Source organism: Cynocephalus volans, chromosome 6, assembly GCF_027409185.1.
Source record: "Cynocephalus volans isolate mCynVol1 chromosome 6, mCynVol1.pri, whole genome shotgun sequence".
Lineage (NCBI taxonomy): Eukaryota > Metazoa > Chordata > Mammalia > Dermoptera > Cynocephalidae > Cynocephalus > Cynocephalus volans.
This window is the reverse complement of record NC_084465.1, coordinates 23,192,758-23,208,228: the sequence shown is the minus strand read 5'-3', so window position 1 is coordinate 23,208,228 and position 15,471 is coordinate 23,192,758. Positions and strand designations below refer to the sequence as shown.

At 37.2% G+C, this 15,471-nt stretch overlaps 1 protein-coding gene across 2 annotated transcripts in view; it reads left to right on the top strand.

The window, feature by feature from the left end:
- Window positions 1-15,471, top strand: part of EXOC4 (exocyst complex component 4) — a 791,906-nt gene that overhangs the window by 17,491 nt on the left and 758,944 nt on the right. For both annotated transcript variants that reach the window (XM_063100340.1, XM_063100341.1), the window contains exons 2-3: window positions 1,029-1,218; window positions 12,131-12,325. In XM_063100340.1, the coding sequence (XP_062956410.1) occupies window positions 1,029-1,218; window positions 12,131-12,325 (385 nt within the window). The remainder of the gene's footprint in view (window positions 1-1,028; window positions 1,219-12,130; window positions 12,326-15,471) is intronic.

Below are 15,471 nucleotides of genomic sequence, written 5' to 3'. Positions count from 1 at the left end.
ACTGTAGCCAGCAGATAAGAGGAAAAGGTTTCTTTGTTACTGATTATAATACTAAATTAAAAAAAATTATCCAAGAAAGATAATAGAGGAAACAAAGATCTGTGGCCAGTGTATCAAACTAAGTTATTGAAAGATTTTTAATAAGTGTATCTATCTCATTCCTTGGTTATTGTTGATTCATATCAATCTTGTTCATGCTGTTTGAAGAATAGTAAATATGGGGACTGTCTTGTAATATAACTTAGATTATTGCTGTTGTAACAGATTTTATAATTAATATGAGCTTATTTCCAGGCTGCTGGGGGCTCCGTACCAAATTCAGGTCATTCAAATGAGCTCTTTGGAAGGTGGTTCCTCAGTCTATGAGTAATTTTATCAGTTAGTATGCTTACATCTACGTATAAAAGAAGACCAATTGGAAGTGAGTTAAACAATGGATATTTATCATCTCCCCTAACAAGGAGTCCTGAGGTAGGCAGGTGCAGGGCTGGCAGCTGAGGTGGGTCAACGGCATAAGTGGTCACTTGCCTTTTCCTTGGCTTTCCCTTCTGTGGTTGTAAGATACAAGTGTTTGGGTATCTCAGCCTTGTAGGTCAATATCCATGGTTGGGAAAATGGACCTTTTCTGTTATTCTTCTGCAAGAAAACTATTTATAGAAGTTTCTAAGATCTCATTGGCTAGGCTTGTCACTGGTAAGAGGAATGGAATTATTAGGAATTACTGTGATTCACTCAAACAAATCAAGAACTGCCCAGCCTCTTGCAAAGTCCATGCCTACCTGCCATCTGATTAAAATCAGTTCTACTACTAAGGAAACAAGTGAGGAGATGGGCTCCTTGGATAAGCAACCAACAAATCCACTTAGATGGGCTATTGGAATTTACTATGAAGGTGGTTTTGTATTTTCTGTTAGTAACTTATTTCATTTCCTAGTTAGAAGGATAAATGTGCTAGTAATTGACTGAGTCACCTTTCTTTCGCTTTTTGCTTGTTTTACTCAGCTTGGTATATTCTCTGTCTTCACCAGGACTCTGTCTACCAGTGATGATGTTGAAGATCGAGAAAATGAGAAGGGGCGCCTTGAAGAAGCTTATGAGAAATGTGACCGTGACCTGGATGAACTGATTGTGCAGCACTATACAGAATTGACGACAGCCATTCGCACGTACCAGAGCATCACAGAGCGCATCACTAACTCTCGAAATAAAATAAAGCAGGTAGGCCTCCTTTCTTCTTGTCTGGTGATTGCAGCACTTCCGTTAGTACAGGTGTTGTGACTTGGAGCTTTGCCATGGTGGTAGCTAGTGGTACTTAATGACACATTCCAGGAGTTTTGTAGGTGTCTGGAAAGCCTGGCTGAGGAGACCGCAAAGGGCATCCTGGGCTTGCGTCTTCCCTCCCCTGTGTCTTATCCTTGGCTTTTGCCATTACTCTTCACTGCAGTGTGAAATAACACAGGGAAGGTGGCCACAACTTGAGGAACACTGAAAGGGATCGAAACCAAAGAGGAGAGCTCTTTTAATACTCTAGGGTCTCTTAGTATTAGAGGCTCCCATCACAGTATATCAGATGAGCTCATATTACATTTTGTGTGTGTGTGTGTGTGTGTGTGCGCCTGTGCATTGCTGCAACAGTTGAAAGTTTTTTTTATTTTAATTTTGGCTTTGAAATGTCACCTAATTTGAAGTTGGTTGTGATTTCTCTGCAGTCATTGTGTATTCTTGGCATTTTTTATGAAGTGAAGAAAATGTAACCTATTAATTATTAAAACATATAATGAAATGTCTATGAAGACCACAAGTCTTGGGTGTCATGCTTTAGTCATGACAAGCATGTGTTAATTTTTATTTTATAATTTTCTTTTCATATTTTGGAGCTGTTTCTTTCCTCTTTTTAAAAATCCTTTTCCCTTTCTCCCTTCTCTCTACCTTCCCTCTTCCCTCTTTCTACCCTCTACTTTCCTTCCTTCCCCCCTCCTTTTGTCTCTTCCTCCCTCCTTCTCTCCCTCCCTCCCTTTTGTGGTAGGTCCTTGAAAAGCCTTTGGTTCCTGGGCACCGTGCCTTTAGTACCTAAAGGATAAAGTGGGTTTGTGAGGGGTATTTGTATATTTGACCAAGGAATGAAGTGATCAAATAAGGGTTATGTACTGTCATGTCATAGTTATATGGTTCTTGGCTGCATATTTTGAGGATTACTCTTTCGGTACCTTTTAGTACTACTCTTCGATAAATAACAATAATTGCTAACCATCTATTGAACACTGATTCTTTGCCCTGCGTGATTATGTCTACTCCTCCCTCAACAGATTTAGAATTGAACTCTGGTCTCCTTGACTCCAAAGCCTTTCCTGCTGGTTTTCAGGCATCTTTTTAAGCAGCAGAATTCTTTTTTTTTAATGTGATACTTTACCGAATCTCAACATGCCAAAGAGAGGTGACGCTCTCCGATTATGTATTTGGCATTGGGCTGAGAGGTCTAGAGCATTATGCTTGGTCCCTTTGTGGGACTGCAGGCTACACAGACCATTGTTTGAAAGTCACTGCCCTGTGCTGTGAGATTGACTAGGGGACTCCCTGGGCATGTACCTGCCCAGTATGGCTGTGCTTATGGCATGCTCACATGTTCTATTTCCTGTGCTCTAGACCTTATACTATGATCTCGTAAGCAGATACATAAATTATGCTTCTAAGAATACTGTTGATACATGAGTTTCAGCCTCCAAGAGCCCAGTTCCAGAATCAGTGATAACCTCTTTACGTTTAAAATTAACTGGGCATTTTTGAAAGGAATACTATAGTTCTTAGCCTTTACAAGTGGTGAATTCATCCTATTATTTATCTGTGAAACTTGAAAAAGCTATAGATCAGTTGCTCTAGATTTAAAGTAAACTGTAGTCTATTTTGATCCAATATACTAAGCTCAAGAAGGGTCAGAAAATGAATGTCTAGAGCTGCGGACCTTCTGGCTTTGCCTCCGGTAATCACAGCAAGGGTGAAGGACCTTTTGGTATTTGTGTTTTCTGATTAGTTTGGATGACTGAAAGGACTTTGTCCTAATCTCAGGGGAAGCACCAGCAGTGATTTCTGCTTTTCTTCCTATCACTCTGAGTCGATAGCATCTTTGCTGCAAACAAAGAGTGCTCCCCTGATATTGAAAAAGAGCCTCATCTTGATTATTTCACATTTGTTTTAGTAGCCACAGTCTTTTTTACCATCCTCATTTTCAGTATGCTGGGGTTTTGAGCAAAAGAAAACTTTATGTTTATCGTATCAGACAGTTGTCAAGAAAGTAAATGCCACGTAATTCAGTGTTATGAATTAGCTTCAATATTGGAAAGAGAAAAAAAGGGCTAAAGCTCTTCAAAAAAGCTTTTAGTAATTGATTAATAGGAGAAGAAAAATGTTGGGGTAAAATGAAAATAAATTTGTTTTTATTGCATAATTTGACATTTTGGTACCATGAAAGTCCATTTCTCATCTCCAAGGAAACATTAGTATTTCCTCACTAATCTTTCTCTGTCATTTTGGTTTTTAATTGTACTTTGGATAATATATAAAATATAAATATGCATTTTTTAAAGTAAAAATGTGGATGATTCAATAATCATTGGGCTACATTATTTCAGAGCCAGGCAAGATGTTGAGAATGTGTCGATCTGAGTTGAAATTTTCTTTCTGTTCTCTGCCAAAGGGATATGATGAAGATTTATGCAACAAATATTTAAATGCCAGCTACATTCCTGGTTCTGTTTTAGGTGCTGGGCTGTGCAAGTAGAAAATACCAGTTCTTGTCCTCATGGAGCTTACATGAGAATAGGAAGAGACAGAAAAACAGATAATATTTAACAACATTTATTTAGTCTCTATATGTTGTCTGCTTTGTGCTGAACACTGTTCTAGGCTCTGGGGTATAGAAGTGATGAAAACAGACACAAATTCCAGTACCTGTACAGTTTACATTCTAGTTTACTTTGTAAACAGGGGAGGCAGACTGTAAATTAATAAATAAGTGAAGTATGGTATGACAGATTGTAAGAAGTGCTATGCAAACAAACAAACCAAAAAAGCAAGGAATGTATCCTAGGGAGTTGCTGTCTTAACTAGGTCAGTCAGAGAAGGCTTCACTGAGGTTACATTTGAGCCAACACGTGAAGGATGAAAGGGAGAGAATCAGGAAAAGCACTCCAGGAAGAAGGGATAGCAGGTGCAAAGATCCCAAGGCATCATTGGGAAATTTAGAGAAGCAGCAAGGAGGCCAGGGAGGCTGGAGCAAAGTGAGGAGTGGGGAGAGGAGCAGGAGAGCCATGAGAGAGCTGGTGTGTAAGGTGTGGCAGAGGGGGCCAGGTCACGTAGGGTCTTGTAGATCACTGGAAAGACTTTGATTTTAACTCTGAGTAGGATGGAAAACCATTGTAAGGTTTTGAGCACAGAAATGACGTGACTAACATTTCAAAAGGCCCACTCTAGCTGCTGTGCTGGGGATAGATTTTAGTGGGGACTGAGGTGATGAAGATGTTTATATTTATGCATTACTACCTTTTAGAGCTTGAGACCATAGAACTGTTTACACTTCCTCCTTTTTGACATTACTTTCAGATGTCAATTTATGTTGTATTGGTAGAATCTATGTCCTTGAGGATAAATCTGAGCTGACAGATGGATTTGACTCTCTTCCCACATGGTCCAAACTTTTCTACATTGGTTGAGTCCATTTGGAATTTTTTTTTTAATTAAAAAAATGTGCAAATAAAATATCATGTATGATTGGTCAGGTCAAGTTATGTGGACAGTAAGTAAAATATTTGGTCAGTTCTATTGCTGTTGAATACAGTGTAAAATTGGTCAAACTTGGTTATTGCATTAGAAAACTTCAAAATCTGCCAATGTCTCTTATAGTGAGTGTCTTTTATAGGAGCAGCATCAAAATATATGAATATGAGTTGATACAAGGTAGGGACTTGGGCTTGTATAGGTGATGCTTGTTGATGTTTGAATTTGAGTGTTTCTCCATGGTGTACTAGATGGATGAGATGACCTCAGGTTTCTTTAAAGGTACTAAGCAGTTAGTTTAATGCTTATCACAAGAGCAGGGTAGGCTGAAGGGAGGGCACAGATACTTGGCTCTGTTGTGATGTGTGCACAAACACCATTTCACCCCAGCTTTGGCTGCCTTGTTGGTGCTACATCAAGCTCTGAAACTCATTTTTCTTGTCTGTAATTGGAAATAACTGTATGTGATTATTCAGGTGAAGTTGTTAGGGCTTAATCATCGAGTAATGCAACATTTGTTTCTTAACATTTACCTAAAATAATTTTTTGGCTTTCACATGAAAGTATACCTTGAAAGGTAGAATTAGAATAAAGGATAGCCTTAATTAGCATTAAAAATGGTACAGCAGAGCAACATGGTTTTGGTAGGGTAATTTACAGCCCAAACATAAGATAGAAAATCCTAGCTGCTTATATCAGAAGGGGAAAAAAGACTCAGGTTTCTAGAAATGAACATGCTAAACAGCAGGCAGTAATGAGATAGCATAATTTAAAAGGTAGGCAGTAATCTGGAGTGTGTTGATGCAGTTACAAGAACCATGAGGTCATCTTTCTATTAAGTTAAACTGTATCTGTATCTGTGTACTGCGTCCAGACCCTGCAACTTAAAAGGAAGGTATTGCCCCCAGAACAGGTTGAGGGGAATCTCTCAGAGAACTTACCACTTTAGAATGGCAGCTAAAAAAACTAAGGGGAAAAAAAGTATGGGAAATAAAAGTTTGGGGATAATTTTTAAATGATTTATATTTCTAAAGGGCTTTTCAACAGAAGAATGAGTGTGTTTCTGAAGTTCTTTCTCGGCACTCCTATAAGACTGTGGAAAAAATTGGGTTGGACACTAGTGACAGCAGAAAACCTATGAAAGCCCTTATATGTAGATATACTTTTACTACCAAAAAATGAAAAAAAAAGATCACAATATTTTGTACTTTTAAAATTAAGAATAATGTTGACCATTATATTGATTTTTATTTACCATTTCTTGCTTGGACTAATTCTAGTCTTCAGTTTCAATGAGTTGCTACACATTTGTGGTGCTTTATTATAGATAATATGCATACTCAGAGACAGTTCCCCTGTTTATTTTCTCCTTGATCCACATTCAGTACTTTTCTGATTTTAATGGCTTAAAAGTTATATAGCCTTCTGTCACCTCCCCTGGGCCTGTATCCATCAGCCCATCTTATGTATATCTCTGCTCCTACTGGCACAAATGCTAAAGCAGTGTCATTCAAAGTCTCCAATGAGTTTCCTAATCTCTCTGTCTTTCCCAAGGCAGGGTAGCAAAAGTCTCTCTCTCTCTGGGGTCTGTATCATCTCACATTTCTATTCAGGATAGCCTCTTGGGCCCTGTTTTCCCTATTTTCTCTTTTTCTAATAGTCCCTAATTAGAGTGACTTGCAGTTCTTGTGTATTGAAACAAAATCTTGCTGTGTTTCTGAACTGGTGATTAGAAGCAACTGTGTAGTTACTAAAATTCTGAGGAAGCAAAGGAAACTTGTCTCTGTACTTAATGCTATATTTTGAACAACTTGTCTTTTTATGGATTTGAAGAGGAAGAGAAAGTAATGTAATTTTTCAATCTTAATTGTATGTGTAAATTAAATAGAAAGGAATGAAAATAGTGCCATCACATTTATAACAGTAGAACAGAGATTTGAGACATGAGCGTTTAGGTGTAATTTGGTATGTTTCTCACATTTGAATGTTATTCATTGATGGACATAGCCCTTTTTCCCCTGGTCCATTAAAAAAAAACACCCTTTTCATTATTTAAAATTTTTTAAATTGACAAATAAAAATTGTATATATTTATGGTGTACAGCATGATGTTTTGGAATATGTATTCCTTGTGGAATGGCTAAATCAAGCTAATTAAATATTCATTACCTCACATACTTACCAGTTGTTTGTAGCGAGAACACTTAAAATCTGTTCCTTTAGCAATTTTCAAGTATTCAATACATTTTTATTAACGATAGTCACCACGTTGTGCAACGGATCTCTTGAATTTATTCCACTTGTCTAACTGACAGTTTGTGTCTTTGGATCAACATCTTCCCAACCACTCCCTTTCTACCCCGAGTCCCTGGTAACCACCTTTCTACTCTCTGCTTTTATGTGTTCAACGTTTTTAGATTCCACATGTAAGTGAGATCATGTGGTATTTTGTCTTTTTGTGCCTGGCTGATTTCACTTAACATAATGTCCTCAAGGTTCATACATGTTGTTGCAAATGACAGGATTGCCTTCTTTTTCAAGGCTGAGTAATATCCCATTGTGTATATATGCCACATTTTCTTTATCCATTCATCTGTTGATGGACACTTGGGTTGATCTTGGCTATTGTGAACAGTGCTGCAATAAACGTGAGAGCACAGATATCTCTTTGACATACTGATTTCATTTCCTTTAGCTATATACCCAGTATGGGATTACTGGATCATATGGTAGTTCTGTTTTTAATTCTGTTTTTCCATAATGGCTGTGCTCCCCATCTTTATTGAGGTATAATTTACATTTAGTAAAATGCACATATTTTGAGAGTACAGTTCAATGAGTTTTGGCAAACATATATATTCTTGAATGTTTCCCCATTACCCCACAGAATTCCCTCCTGCCTCTTTGCAGTCAATTCTTTTCCACATCCTGCTCCAAGCTGCTGCTATTTTGAATCCTATCACTGTGGATTAGTTTTGCCTGTTTTAGAACTTTCTATATCACGTCCTTTTTGGCATCTGGCTTCTTTTGATCAGCATAATGTTTTTGAGAATCTTCATGTTTCTTCCTTTTTGTTGTTGACTGATCCCATCCCCAAAGTTTTAGAAGAACATTTCTTCATAACCGTGACTTTCTAATCAAAAAGCTTAAGCCTCAGGGCAATTTAGTATTAAGTTTTTGTAGCTTCTCATGTCTGCAGCTTTGTTACTTCAGTTTAGGGAATAATTTTGGTGATGTTCCTCTTCTACACAGCCTGATGCCAGTGTTTCTCCACTCTCCGCCCCCCCGCCCCAAATTCTACCCTCCTTTTTACATCTCCTTCCGTGTACTAAGCAAAAGTGAGAAGTGAGCTGATTGTGTTGCATATATCCTAGAGTGAAATGTGTAGTGGTCTTTTTCCAATCAGACAGGAGTTTGCCAAGCTTTGCTGACACTCTGTAAGTTTATCCCCCACTCTCTTGATAAAGAGCCTAGTTGGGTGTTGTATGACATAAAATTTATTTTTAACCGTTTCCATAGTAACCATTACACATAGAGGAAAAAGCTGAGAATTATAGAACCAAGGCAATATGAGTAGAATATCAGAAATCAAAATCAAGTAGATTTTAGCTCACATTTAAAATGGAATGGATTTAATAGCTAGAGTTCTTAACCCAGAGACCAAGAACTCTAAGGGGATCTGGGAATGGCCTTGAGAGATATGTTTAAAAGTCAAATAAATCACAAATGATGATAAAAGGTCAGGATTCCCCTACCTCATCCAACATCCCAGGTCCAGCACTTCATAGGCACTGACTTTTACTCTTTTAGCTTTTTTTTTTTTTTTAAGTGTTTTCTATTTCTAATAGTATGCTTATACTATTTAAAAAAAATTTTTTTTTTACATTCCATGTTGACTTCCAGCTGTGGAAGATGAAGATTTAGTCCCCTTCTCACTCTTTCCCCCACCCTGTCACATCTTCTTTCATCTTCTCTATATAGTTGTATTCTAGTTTTGGTTAAATAGATAATCAGTGCTTACTTATCATAACTATGTAAGTATTTACATCTAAGCCATACAGTATATTATGATTATGTTTTCTCTTGTGCAGTTTTGTTGCTGCTGCTGCTGTTTTCCCTGGAGTTAATGACTGAATAGTCTTATTAGCTTTCTTCTGCATTGGATTCTTACTTTCCTGGATCCCATGTTTCTTCTCTTCTGTTTTTCTCTTGTGTTGATTCTTCAGTAGTTTGCTGAAATATGATGCATAATGTTTATTTTTTCACAGTTTTCCGTGTCTGAAAATGTTTTTATTTTCTCATACTTGATAGTTTTTCTGGGAAATAATTCTTTTAGAATTTTAAGGGTATGTTACTTTGTCTTCTAGGTTATAGTGTTATTGAGTAAAGTCTGATGCCATTCTTTTTTTTTTTTTTTTTTTATCGTGACCGGTAAAGGGATCACAACCCTTGGCTTGGTGTCGCCCGCACTGCGCTCAGCCAGTGAGCGCACTGGCCATCCTCATATAGGATCCGAACCCGCGGTGGGAGCACCGCTGCGCTCCCAGCACCGCACTCTCCCGAGTGAGTCACGGGGTCGGCCCTCTGATGCCATTCTGATTCACAAGCCTTTGTATAGGTCCTGTTTTTTTCTTCTTTCCTTTGAAAGCTTCTAAAGTTGTCCTCTTTACCCCTTGTGTTCTTACCTGTCAGAATGATGTGCTCGGGCTTTTTTCACCCTGTTTTCTTGAGCTCTTGGTGTGCCTTTTAATCAATCTGAAAACTCATGTCTTATTTTTCTGTGATTTTTAAATATTATTTTATTAGTGTGTTTCTCCATGCCATTTTTCTCATTTTTTCTCCCCTGCAACTCTTATTTGGCAAGTATTAGACCTCTTGGTCAATCCCCTCATTTTCTTTTACCTCCTATCTGTTGTATTTTGTGTTTTTCTGTTTGGAGATTTCCTCAAGGGTATCTTCTAACTTTTCTACTGGATTTAAAAATTTCCTATCATATTTTTAATTCGTAAGAGTTGTTTTTCATTTTTTGATTTTTTAAAATAGAATCCTGTCCTCGTTTTATTGATGTAATAGCTTTTCTTGTTTTTCCTAAGGATATTATAGTTTTAAAAAATTCTGTTTTCTGCATAGTTTCTGTTCTCCCACCCCCCTCCAGTGCTTTTTTCTTTTCTTTCTTTCTTTTTTTTTTTTAATGCTTGTCTTTTCATTCTACAGACTTTCCTGAATCTCTGGTGATCCTTGGCTAACCATTTGTATGTAAGAGGGAGGCACTACAGAGCCGATTGGAAGCTCAGGGCATGTTATCAGGCTTGTCTACAATGGTTGGGCCAGGGACTCAGCAGTTTCTTCAAGTGAAACCTCAAATGTCATTATCTAATACAGGTCTTTTCACTCGGACCACTTCGCTTTCCTAAGGCGAAAGCCGTTAAGTCCCCTGTATTTGAGCCCAAAGTCAAGCTGCCAGTGTTCTTGGAGCCTAACCATTGAAGGAGACTGAGGGCCCAGAGGGGCTGAGGGTCATCCTGTTTAATAGGCTCCATTTTGACTTTATCCTCCTGTTTTCTGTCCAGTCCTCCCCTCAGCTGTGCCTGGCATTTCCTAGACCATATCCTTTCTAATTCAGTCACTCCAGATTTGGCCAATTCTTGGGGGAGGGAATTACCTGTCAATGTGTCTTAGTGGGGCTCAAAAACACTCCTGTAGGAAGTTTTAGCCCTGTACCCTTGCTTTCAGTACACTTAGTGCCTCCATTTCAGTGGTAGCAAGCCCCACTCCCGGATAAGATTTTCAGATTAACCTGGTCTGCTAATTTAGTTACCCACATCCATCTTCTTGCCAGCTTCTGAAGTTTTCTTGTCATTGCTTATTTGCTGTTTCCTTCTCTCTGTTCTCTCTTTGCTTGGTGTTTTATGCTTAAGAGAAATTCCTTTGCTGTTATTTTGGTGGCATTGCGGGAAGGAATAGAGATAACTGGAACCATCTTCATTAGTTTTTCAAAGAGGTCTATGACCCCCCAAATTAATAGTCTTTCCACTCTGCCTATCAAGGGAGATTACAAAGTACTCTTTTTCAGCACTTTTTTTTACATGAGAGAATTTCATAGACGTATAATTTAGGTGTTGTCTTAAAGTTGTAGGAATGGATTAGGTGTTTTTTCAAGAAGCCTTCTAATTAATCTTAGCATTCTGTCTTCATATTTTCCATGCTTGTTGGAAAAATGTTGAAATTCTGCTTTATAATCACCAGAAGTATAGTGTCAGTGAATATGTATACCACCATACAAGATCTCATAGAAGAAGAATACAGGTTTTCAATTGTCAAAAACGTGATAGACTTTCTGGGGTGATGGAGATATCCTGTATATTGATGAAGGTTTGTATTATGCAGGCATATGCATTTGCTAAAACTCATCAAATGGTACACCCGAGATGCATTCATGCATAAATTTTACCTTAAACAAAACACAGAAACAAGACTGTAAATAAATATTGAACTCTAACTTAAATAAAATACATGATAAGACTGCTAAAAGTAAATGAAAGCAGTTCTGTGAATTGTGTAAAGGCTACAGTTCTTTTTATTTTTCCATGTTGTAAAAACTGAAAATTTTAAATTAAGGCAGAAAATAAAAACTTACTCTTATCCTGTGCATTATGACGACCCCTCCCCCTTCCTCTCCTCTCTCTCCCTTTTATGTTATCATATTGTGTCTATGCTAGTCACTATAGTGTGTAGCTCTATGGCTGGAGACAATCTTATGTAATATTTATTATTTGGAATAAAAGACAAAAAATCCTTGATATGTCCTTTTATTTTGAGATTATCTCTGGACATGCCTATTCTTTTTTGGAAATGTGGGTTATTTTTATTTTAGTCAGTTGAGATGAGTGCTCAGTTCCTCAGTTGTACACTTCAGCAGGAGTTCTAGAGTTAGAAGCATGGACCAAGTGCCTTATCAGCTGAAAAGGAAATCTGCAAGAAGGATCGGGGAAAGAATACCAGCATGGACTCTCACACTAATCATTCCCCTTTGAGATGTATTAACATTTATGTGGTACTTCATATTTTCAGAGTGCTTTAGCCTCAGTAATTTCGTTAGATTCACTCAAAGGTAGGGTAGGAGTAGTTTTCTCATTTCATGGGAGAGAAAATAGACACAGAGAGGTGGAGATGTGCCCAAGTGAGTCAGTGTTAGAAACCAGGATTAGAATTTTGGAAGCAGACCAACCAAGGGGAACAAGTGGGAGTGGAAATTAGGAACTGTTACATGCAGTAGTACCAACGAGGAATACTAACCAGATTACGGGTTTAGACTGGCAAGGCTTTGGATTTACCCAAGATTGCATCTGTTTTATTGTAGGTTAAAGAGAATCTGCTTTCATGCAAGATGCTGTTGCACTGCAAGCGGGATGAGCTTCGGAAACTGTGGATTGAAGGAATTGAACATAAGCATGTTCTGAACCTGCTGGATGAAATTGAGAATATCAAGCAAGTGCCTCAAAAGCTGGAACAGTGCATGGCCAGCAAGCACTATCTCAGTGCCACTGACATGCTGGTAAGAGGGTGGCCTGTGCTAAAGGTCATTCTGCTAAAATGTAAAAGTACTTTCTTCCTTTTGTTCTCTCTGAACCCTTTAATGCATGTAGCGCATTACAAACTGCCCTATTGAGATTCACAAATCCTTGCAGGTGAAACCTGGCTGATTCTCTTCTTAATTCCAGTGTTTGAAATGGTAGGTGATGATTATTTATGTATTGTCTGCCTTTGGAACAATGGCAAGAAATATAGTGGTAAGAAACCAGTACTTAAATCATGTTGGAATTGTAAGTAGAGGTGTTTTTTAGCTTCAGAAGAAGATAATTAATGAATCTCATTTTAAAGAATGAAATCTGCATGAGACAGAACTTTTGAAGATTTATAAACTTGGTGTTCCACAAATTCTTTGAAGGAATTTTTATATAAGGGCTTTGTAAGTTGATAAAAAAGAAAATAATTTTGGGGGACTGATACTGAAAGTAGCTTTGTTAAGCAAGAGTACTCCACAACCTAGCCTTTAGCGTCTTAGTCCATTGCGTTTTGCCACTTTTCAAATTAGTGGTAAGTTCCCAGAAGGTTGCAATTGGTACTGCATGTGGCTGAGGGTCAAGAAAATAAAAAAAATAGAAATGCAAGTTTTGCTCCCTAATAATCCTAACTTTCCCAGGGCCTGTGGCTCTTAGAGATGGTTTCTCTATCTGCCTCCCCCATTCACACCCACCCACTTCCATCTCATTCAGAGCTGACTGAGGACTACAGAAGCTCTCAGCAGCAGATGGACTGGACTTGAATTTTCTTTTCCACAATAGGTAAAAGCCTTTTATCTTTGTTTCACCAAATTAGATTGGCTGTAACACTGGAAAAAACACTGAGGGGAATTGGGGGGGACACAGGTTAAATGCTCTAAGTGGTTCTAATTCATTCAGGCTTCTAAGAAGAGTTTTGCTGAAAGTCCTTCCTAATAGGCTTTTAAGGAAATTTGGTAACTAAGGAAGAAGTGCCATGATATTCTATCATATATTAAAATCTGGTTATGTGACAGGACCAAATACTCAATTTCCACAGTAGAAGGAGATTAAGAACAGTTTGCTCTTGGGAGTGGCAAAAGAATTAGTTATTTTCAGCATTTTATTCAAAGTGTCATCTTCCTTAATAATGACTATAGAGTATCTGACGGAAAAAAATTACTTTTCAGCTTTAATGTTGGTTTACACATTAGGAATGCACATTTGTGCTAAATTATCAAGGTTCAAGTCAGAATAGTTAAGCTTATATATATATTTGTGTAGCATATACACATCTATTTGAATCACGATTTTTGGAGTGAGCCTGCTTTTAAGTAAGTGCCATATATTAAAATAGGTTGTTAGAATTTATTTCTGTGTTAATTATGTTCATTTTAGGAATCCAGATTTTTTGTTTTATGTTCTTACTACTTAAGGGCTGATTTATTTACTGAAGGGCTAATTGATAATGAATACTGTCCTCCCTTTTTTTTTTTAAACTTATTTTTCTTTAGGACCTCATTAAATAATTTCTTTAAATTACTGGTTGCAAGTTACAGAAATTCAACTCTAGCTAGCTTAGGTAAAAAAGAATTTCTTGAGTCATGTAACCAGTCTGCTAAACAGACAGGAGTATGTGTGGAATGCCACCTCTATGTTCTCTTTGCATGTCTTCTTTGTTCTACTGTAGACTGGTCTCTTCTATGTTTTGTGGGGGGGTGTGGGGGGTGGAGTTGGGTGTTGGGGGAGAAAAAGGGGTATAGGCTTTACAGTTTTGCAGAAGAAAATAATCTTTTTTCCTAATAAAAAAAAAATCCGGGATTAGGACCTAGATTCAGCCAGAGTGGGTACTGTGAACATCAGTTCTAACCAAAACCTTGTGGTTGGGGTGGTGGCGGGGTAGGGTGAGGAAGAAGAGCAGTTACCTTCAGAAAAAGGTGAGTGTATGAGATACATTTCCCAGGAGTTTTGTTCCTTCTTGTTTATTTGTTGTTGTTTATATATTCTGTATACAAATCCTTTGTCTGTTAGATGGATTGCAAATATCTTCTCCTAGTTGGTGAGAAAAGTCTCTTTTTATAGACAGTCCCCAGCTTGTGATGACTTGACTTAGGATTTTTCGACTTTATGATGGGGTTTTGTAAGTTGAAGAGCATCTGGAGATACAATGGTTTGACTTACGATTTTTCAACTTTACGATGGGTTTATTGGGGTATTAAATGCATTTTCGATTTACGATATTTTTGATTTATGATCGTTTATCAGGACATAGTCCTATTGTAAGTTGAGGAGCATCTGTTCTTTGTTTATGGTATCATTTGTTTGTATAAAGAAATTTTAAATTTTAATGAAATAAAATTTCTCAATCTTTTTCATTTATGTTATGTGATGTTTGTTTTAGGAAATTTTTCCCATCCCATTGTCATAAAGAGAATCTCGTATGTTTTTTATTTTAATCCATCAAAAATCCATTTTTATACATGTTACAAACTAGGAATCTAATTTTATCTTTCTTCTATATAGTCAGTTGGCTCAGACTATTGAATCCTTTTTCTACTCATTTATAATACCATTTTGGTCACATACCAAGTTTTCACATATGCGTGGGTCTGTTTCTGAGCTCTTTGTTTTGTTCAATTGGTCTTGTCTGTACCTGCACCAAAATCATGCTGTTTTAATTACTATAACTTTATAATATGTCTTAATAGGAGGTGAAGACATTCCCTCATCTTGTTATTTAATAGGAGGTGAAGACATTCCCTCATCTTGTTATTCAAAATTGTCTCAGGAATTCTTGGCTTTTTACTCTTCCACAGGAATTTTAGTATCAGCTCGTCAAGTTCCACAAAAATTGTGATGGGATTTTGATTGAATTTAAGAGAATTTCTATCTTTGCAATATAGAGTCTTCCTATCAGTGAACAAGATATGCCTCTCATTTATTGAAGTCTTCATTTATGTCATTTATTAATGCTTAGTAATATATTTCTTAGAGGTATTACATGTATTTTGTTAGATTTATTTCTGGGCATCATATATTTTTTGTTGCTTTTAAAAACAGTAGCTCTTTATTAATTACAGTTTCTTCTTATTTGTTTCTGCTGTATAGGATGTAATAGATTTTTTTTAATTGATCATATATTTCCCTGAACTGATCCCAA